Below are 7,799 nucleotides of genomic sequence, written 5' to 3'. Positions count from 1 at the left end.
GTGTGGTGGGGTCACACACCTGGGGATGATGTGTGTGTGTGTGTGTGAGGTGGGTCACACACCTGGGGATGATTGTGTGTGTCTGTGTGTGTGTGTGTCTCTCTGTGTGTGTGTGTGTGTGTGTGTGTTGTGGGGTCACACACCTGGAGGGGTGTGTGTGTGTCTCTCTGTGTGTGTGTGTGTGTGTGTGTGTGTTGTGGGGTCACACACCTGGAGGGGTGTGTGTGTGTCTCTCTGTGTGTGTGTAGCTGTGTGTGTTGTGGGGTCACACACCTGGGTTGATGTGTCTCTGTGTGTGTGTGTTTTGGGATAACATACCTGAGATGACGTGTTGTGTGTGTGCGTGTGTTGTGGGGTCACACATCTGGGGGTGATGTTATGTGTGTGTGTTACATGTGTGTCACGGGGTCTGCACACGTGTGTGATGCTATCTGGAGGTTCTGTTTTGTCCTTTGGGTCCTGGCCTTGCCACCATCCCCACTGCAGACTGAGGGGCTGCGCTCCCCACCCCGCACCATCCCCCACTCCCCGTCCCTGGCAGCAGAGCTCGCAGATGTGGCTGCCCGCCCCTGAGTCTTCCTGAGGAGACCGTTTTGGACTCCAAACCTTCCTCTGTGAATACTTTGCTGTACAAGTCTCTGCGTCTTGATCCAATTTCTGTGATTTATATTTTCCAGAATTCTCTCTGGTCAGGATTTTGAGATTTATGACCCATGTGCACTCTGCTGTCCTGTGTGCTGGGGGGCTGCCTGCGTCTGCCCTGCCTGCTGGCTGCTGGAAGTGAGTGAGCTGCATTGCTCTCGCCCAGACCAGGGTCGGGGTGCGCCCCTCACGCCTGAGCCCCTCACCGCCTGCCTCTGCCTTTCTGAGGGGTGGCAAAGTCTTGCTCAGAGCCCTGCCCTCCTCCCTCACCCCCTCCTGAGACAAAGTTTCTCTGCCACCAGTGGATTCAGAGCTGGCGCAGATGGGGTCTGGGGCTGGAGGTGAGGCCTGCAGACCCCTCCTGGGCAGACCCCATAGAAGCGGAGAGCGGAGGGGTCCTAAAGGCTCACGTGGGGATGGAGCCCGCATTTTAGAGGGAAAATGGGCAGCGTATGGGCATCCTGGCACCACCCTGGCCGTAGCAGCATGTGGCATGTGCTGGCCAGTCCCCTCCTGAGCCGGCCCCGCAGGTGGCCGGGACGCTCTGCCCTTGGGCAGCCCCCTCACCTCCCCCGTATCCCCCGGGGCCCCCATGCAGAAGCGAGTGCACGCGGTGGAGGGGGGTCTGCAGCTTTATTCACAGGCCCCGGGGGATGGAGGCAGCAAGGACAGAGATTCAGGTGGGGCTCTGGGGTGGCCTCTCCAGCCCCAGGATGGTCAGGGAACCCCTGCTGCGATGGTGGGGGTTGGAGGATGCCGAGTCCCACGAGCGACTCCCATGTGCGCGAGGGCGGAGGGTCTCTGCCTCGAGGGGCCTTTCTGGCCTCTCTATTTCCAGCGCCCGCCGACTTTGCCCTTGGCTGGGGACCCAGCCTTCTTGCTGCTGCAAATGGGAAGCAGTGGCCCTTGAGTGTCAGGGGCTCTGGCCATGCCCCTCCGGTCCCCCACTCTGGGCAGACTCTCAGCCCGACCCCAGGCTGTTCTCAGGGCGCAGGCCCGGCGCAAGCTCGTGGTGTACACCCAGCTTCAGTTCAGGCAGCACTCACTCACCTGTGCCTGGCGGGCCTGGGTTGTTAGTGTGGTAGGGGGCCGGCCATGTGAGCCCGGGGCACCCTCCCTCTGTCCTCCCTTCCTTGCCCGAGGTGCCACTGCACACAGACTCCCGAGCTGGGGAAGGCTGTCTTGGCAGATAATGATAACCCTCCCAGGCACTTGGCCTCCAAAGAGCTCCTGCCCCTCCAGACAGAGGCCTTGGACGGGCGGCGGTCCCAGGAGCCTGCCCCGTCTGTCCGAGGCCTTCACGTGGCTGAGAGCCAGGAGGGGTTGGGTGCAGGTAAGGGACTGAGGCAGGCGGAGGACAGGAGTGCCCGTGCCCCCAAGGCTGGCCCCTATCAGATTCTGGCTGAAGGCCGTGCCCTCACCCATGCTCCTGAGCACCCTCAACGCACACACATGTGCACACACGCAGGCACAGGCACATCTCAACAACGCCCGTCCGACCCTGACCACACAACAGGGAAGCTGTGAGGTCGCCTGCAGCATGGAGGAGCTGGCCCTGGGGGCCTGGGGGAAGCTGGGGCCATGGGAGGAGGGGAAGAATCCTAGAGCACATCGACATTCCAAGTGTCGATGGAACTGACTGTAGGAGTCCGTGTTTTTGCCTGGCATCACAGAGGGCCTGGGACGAAGCCCTGGCTGCTTAATTCCCTGCCCTAGGTCCCCTTAGAGGGTGGAACACTGGTGGACACCCTGGGGCCCAGGTTGGCCGCAAAAAAGGACTCCTAGAGCGGCCCCGTCTAGGGGTCCCATGGCTGCCCTCTCCCTGCAGCCAATGACAGACGTGGGATGAGGGCGTGATGGGTGAGCCCCACTGGGCTCCCTCCTCCTGACTCTGCCATCCCCCAGGGCTCCTCTGCATGCAGCGGGTCAGGAGGCTCTGGGTCCCTGACCACAGGCCTGCACATGCTGGCCCCAGTGGCCTGGACGGGTTAGTCTCACAATGGCCCTGCCGAGGCCAGCCACCACCAGCCACCACCAGCCCTTGTTAGGGACTGGCTACGGTGCCGGCTCCGCGGGCCCCTGTGCCCGGTGCGGAGCGAGGACAGCAGGGCTACTCACTGCTTCTGGGCCTGGTCGATGCGGCTCCTGAGCGTGGTGATCTGTGGACAACACGAGTGACTCACTGTGACGACCCAAGGGCCAGGCCTGGGGGAAGGCCCGTCTCCGCTGCAGTGCGGGCTGGGCTGCGAGACCCAGAGCTGCTGGGTCCCACGAGGGCTACTCGGCTCCCTTACTGTCTCCTGGCTCCTTGCGCTGGGGGACACCGTCCGTGGGCCCTTGGGCTCGTGCCTGGACTTATTCTCGCCGGCCTGTACTGGCCTGGGCTGCCACACACAGCAGCCCGGAGCTGGCCACTTACCTTCAGCCTGCGGCAGGCTGCGGGGCAGGGGGCACGGAGCATGGATGGGGCGGGCGGGGCAGGTGAGGCCTGCAGACCCCCCTTCCCAGCTCCGGCTCCCTTCAGCCAACGAGCTCAGAGCCCGGAGTGTACCTCCGGCTCCTGGGCCAGCCACTCCCGCCCTCCTGCCTGCCCCCGGGGTACTCTGTGGCCGCTCCTGGCTTGAGGTGGAGCTCCTGGGAAGGTGAGGCCCTTCCTCACTTGCCATCAGGACAGTGGCCACTGGGCAGCCCCCGGCTACAGGCATGAGGGAAGAGTTGGGCAGAAGGAAGGCTCCAGGCCCCCTGCCGCCAGCATCCTGAGTGACCCAGGTTTTTGCCATGCGAGAGGTTCACCTCACCGTGCAGCGCACACCCACAGGCCTGGCCCAGGACGGACCCGGCTACTTACAACTTGGCCAGCATCTGCACTCTGGCCCGGACATTCATGATCTAGAAAGACCAAGATGGTTACAAGGCTGGATGGGTGGCCGAGGCAGTGAAGCCCTGCTGTGGGCTGGGCTGGCCTGGTGATGGCCCTCCAGGCTCTGCAGCCCCTGGGGACCTGCTGTGACCAGAGCTATGCAGAGCCAGTGGGTCCCTGACTCAGTCCTGGGAACACAGCATGGGAAGGCCTGGGTCCTGTGCGGTAAAGGCCATATCAGGGCCAGCCCCTCTGGGAGAGTCCGGAGACTGAGGTCAGGCCTGTCCTCCATGCCTGGAGCCCCTGGGGACTGCTGTGGGAGGGAGTGCAGCCATCTGCCTCTGTTGGAGGGGAGCTTGCGGAGGCTCAGGAGGACCAGGTGCCCAGAGCCCCTGAGAAGGAGCTCGGATTTGCCTGGCTGGCGTGGACTGGTTGCCCAGCCCCGCTGCACCTGCGTGAGCAAGGCCTCATGAGCACAGCTGCGCTCCCCCGGGGCCCCTGGCGGTGCTGGATGGTGGACGTTGTGGTCTTGATGATGATGCTGGAGTGTCTGCATTTGCCCCTAGCACACGGATCACTCATGGCTGCGCCCCTCGCCCCTGGAGCCCACTTGTGTGTTTGGGAGGGTGGCAAGAAGCTCGGCTTCTTCCCTGGCTCCCACGTTGTACCCCAGCCCCTGAGGCCGCCTAGGCAGGCTGCCTTCCCGAGCCCCAGCTTAGCCTGCAGCGATGGAAGGTCACCCTGTTCTGTCCCAGAGGCGCATAGTCCCAGGCTCCCTGTCCCAGCCTCAGGGTGCAGCGTGGCGCCCCCTCTGCCTGCCCCGAGGAAGCAGGTGTCGTGGGCCCTGGTGGAAGGGTTCGAGGAGGAGCTATTTGGAAAGGACGCCTCACACCGGGGGGCTCAGTGCCCGGGAGCTGAGCTCAATGACGATGGGGACTTTCTATAAGCTTACAGGGGTTCAGAGAGTGGACCCTGAGTCCACTCGGCCATGGCCGCTCTCCCATGACAATCCTCATGGCCAGGGTGACCAAGGCCATCCAAGGGCAAGGTTCCTTGCTCAGGGTGCTGTGTGGCCAGCCAGGAGGATGGGCTCTGGCCACAGTCCCCAGCGAGAGAGCAGCCCCAGCTAGGGGTCAGTGGCAACAGCCTGTGTGGGCCTCGTAGGGCCCAGGCCCCTGGGGTGGGTAGGTCCAGAGTTTGGTAGGGGTGCAGGAAGGTGGCGGCCCTGGCTGGCAGGTGAAAGCCGCCGTGGCCCCAGGGCTGGAGGGGCTGGGACTCACATCATATTTCTGGCGTTTCAGCTTCTCCCCAAACTCAAACTTGTCGGTCTCCAGCTGGTACAGGGTCTCCCAGAGCTCCTTGGCCTTGTCCCTGGGGCAGAGGAAGTGGCAAGCCTTCGGTGAAAAAGTCCAAAGGCAGCGCCGGGCCCCTGGAGTGCTCCTCCAGCCACCGAGGAGCCCAGCCTTGGCAGCTCCTGCAGAGCCACCCCCTGGGGCAGAGCCCCGCGACCCCCGCCCCTTACCTCAGCTTGTCTTCACCGAGGTGGTCGATGTTGAGTGGCTTGCGTCTCTCTGCGAGAATCTTCTTCTTCATTTCGCGTGCCGTCTGCTTCTTGCCTCTCTTCTGGTCAGCCTGTAGGGAACAGGCCCAAAGAGAGGGGCCCGGACTCAGGAGGGCGCAGGGTGCAGCCCACACTGAAGGCGGCCAGCGTGCTCCCAGCAGCGGCAGGCACGCACCTTGGCCAGGTAGCTGCTGTAGTTCGCTCCCATGGAAGACAGGGCCTTCTTCTTCTTCAGGTCATCCTCTGCCCTCCTCTTGGCGTCCTCCTCCTCCCTTCTGGCCTTTTCCTCCTGTAGAGACCCGTCCCCGAGACGTTCAGGGATGGAAGGAGGACTGTGCCTTCTGGGCAGCCTTTAGGGACCCACCCCGGGCTTAGAAGTGTCTGGAAGGAAGCTCCAGGTCTTGGCCCAGGTGTGTTCTCTTGCAAGGGGTCCTGCAGGGTGTGAGGGCCTCAGCCAGTGGCTCTGATCATCGGCCGGCGACACTGGGAACCCCAGGAGGAGGAAGGCCTCAGCCTCCCGAATTTCTCTGGACGTGGGGCTCAGTGGCAGAGGCAGGGGTGGGGATGGTGCTGTCCTTACTGCCAGTCTGTTCTGGCGCTCCCTCTCCTTCTCTGCACGAATCCTCTGCTGCTCTGCTCTCTCCGCACGGCGCTTCTCCTGCAGCCAGAGAAGGGGGTCTGCTCAGCCCTGCCCCCCAGCTCCTCGGAGGGTGCCCACCAGCCCCTGCTGCAGCCTGAACCGCCTACTCACGATTCTCTCTTTGAGAGCGATCAGCTCCTCTTCCTCCTTCTTCCGGGCTTCAAAATGGCTGTCGATGAGGGCCTGGAGCTCCATGAGGTCTTTGTTCTGACGCTTCTTCTGGATGTCCTGTAGGCGGGTGCAGTGGGTGTCAGCCCTGCCCTCCCTCCAACCTCTGCCCTGCCTGGCCTGCCTTGCCGAATGAGGCCCTGTCTCTTGCTCCAGCAGAGAAGCCCTGATTCCCTTGGCCACCATGAACATGGCAGGGACAGAAAGTTTTGCCTTCTCCACATTGCCAAGATGCTATCCTCATCGGGGCCGGGGGTGGCCTGATTCCTGAGCCACAGAGCAGGGATGGTGCCCAGCTAGAAGGTCCTCAGCATCCTTGGGATGGACTGGCTCTGACTTGGCTCTGTCATCATCCTCAGAGATGCCCAGCATGGGCCTGGCAGAGGGAAGACTGCTGAGCGAGATAAAGTTGTTGGATAAATAGATGGGTGTGTGAACGGATAAACTGATGGACAGGTGGATGACTGCCAGAGGATGGAGGCAGATGAGTGGGTGGGTGGATGGATGGTTGGAGGAATGTGTGGACGTATGGGTAGGTGGATAGAGGGATGGAGGGATGGATGTGTGGATTAACGGCTAGAGGATGAGTGGATGGGTGGGTGGGTGCGTGGATAGATGGGTGAATGAATGGGTGGGTGGGTGGGTGCGTGAGTGAGTGGATGATAGTGGATGAGTGAGTGGATGAATGAGCGGTACGCATAGATGGATGGGTGAGCGGATGGGTGGGTGAGTGAGTGGGTGGGTGGACAGGTGGGTGAGTGTATGGATGGGTGGTTGGGTGGGTAGATGGATGGATGAATGAGTGAGTGGATACGTGTCTGGTTGGATGGCTGGCTGGGTGGGTGGGTGGGTGAGTGTATGGATGGGTAGGTGAATGGGTAGGTGCTTATGTGGGTGGATGGATGGATGGACAGAAGGATACATGGAGGAGAAAGGAAGAGAGATGTTTATTTTTAGAGGGGTTTCCTATGGTCCAGGACTATGTTATGGTAGAGTCACCCAGACCCAGGTGGCCCCAGCTCTGCCTGCTTGGGAGAAAGTGACCTTCTGAGGCCTAGCCCGGAGCCCAAAAGCTGGAGTTTGGGGAAATGGTGGCCATGTCGACCAGAGTCCTGTAAACTTACATCGAAGTCCACCTTCTCCCCTTCTGGGATCTTAGGAGCAGTGAGTCTAAAGAGACAGAGAGAGGCCCGTGAGCAGAGACCTGGGGACCCATCCCAGAGGGTCGGCCTGGTGCTATCCCTCACCTGGCCCCTGCTGGACCTGGTGTCCTCCTGCCCTGGCCCCCAGGCGAGGATGCCCTGCCTAGTGGCACGTTTGCCCCAGCTTAATCTTATGAGGTTTGTAGCCCACCATCCCAAGAGTGGCTTGAGTCCCTCAAGAAGGCTTCAGCTTCCAGCCCCGACAGCTCCCTTTCGGCTTCTGGCCATTGCAAGTGTCACGGCACCCCAGCTACCAGGGAGGGCACCTCCGTTTCCTTCTCAGATAAACACACACAGCCAGGTCAGGTGAGAAGCTATGGCCACCATGGGCGGCGGTGGCCTCCGTGGCAGGAACAGCTGCTGGGAGCCTGCGCCTTTCCCCAGCCCCTCTTTTTCCCCAGCCCCTCTTTCATCTTTCTCTCCGGGGGCCCAAAGGGAGGAGAGGGGGCAGGGAAGAATGCAGTCTGGAGGGGAAGCAGGGCCCCTCTCCGGCTGGGTGTGGGGTCCGCTCCTCTCAGCAATACATTCCAGATGCAGCAAAGAGTTAAAACAACAACAACGATTTTTTCCAACAAACCATAGAAGAAAGTAGAACTAAATATCAATCAAAAACTGGAGCAGGAAAGGGTTTCCTAAGCTCAGAGGCACCAGAAGGTGCCTCTCAGGGAAAGAAGGCCAGATGACTCCAGGCGAATGAAAAACTTATGTATGTGCGTAAAAAAGCAA

General features: G+C 61.5%; 1 protein-coding gene across 2 annotated transcripts in view; it reads right to left on the bottom strand.

The window, feature by feature from the left end:
- Window positions 1-1,256: 1,256 nt before the first annotated feature.
- LOC108297744 (troponin T, fast skeletal muscle) overlaps window positions 1,257-7,799 on the bottom strand; it is an 8,421-nt gene continuing 1,878 nt past the window's right edge. Inside the window, exons 2-9 of one of the 2 annotated variants that reach the window (XM_017520429.2) lie at window positions 6,996-7,041; window positions 5,815-5,931; window positions 5,644-5,721; window positions 5,239-5,352; window positions 5,025-5,134; window positions 4,783-4,873; window positions 3,491-3,531; window positions 1,257-1,525 (exon numbers count right to left, since the gene is read on the bottom strand). In XM_017520429.2, coding sequence (XP_017375918.2) covers window positions 1,471-1,525; window positions 3,491-3,531; window positions 4,783-4,873; window positions 5,025-5,134; window positions 5,239-5,352; window positions 5,644-5,721; window positions 5,815-5,898 — 573 coding nt within the window. In that variant the 5' untranslated portion in view covers window positions 5,899-5,931; window positions 6,996-7,041 and the 3' untranslated portion in view covers window positions 1,257-1,470. Of the gene's footprint in view, window positions 1,526-2,760; window positions 2,802-3,490; window positions 3,532-4,782; window positions 4,874-5,024; window positions 5,135-5,238; window positions 5,353-5,643; window positions 5,722-5,814; window positions 5,932-6,995; window positions 7,042-7,799 lie in introns of both variants that reach the window. The other variant, XM_017520428.2, reaches the window with a different exon arrangement.

This window comes from Cebus imitator, unplaced genomic scaffold, assembly GCF_001604975.1.
Source record: "Cebus imitator isolate Cc_AM_T3 unplaced genomic scaffold, Cebus_imitator-1.0 Scaffold836, whole genome shotgun sequence".
NCBI classification, from domain to species: Eukaryota; Metazoa; Chordata; class Mammalia; order Primates; family Cebidae; genus Cebus; species Cebus imitator.
The sequence above is the reverse complement of the archived record's forward strand: the minus strand, read 5'-3'. Positions and strand labels throughout refer to the sequence as shown.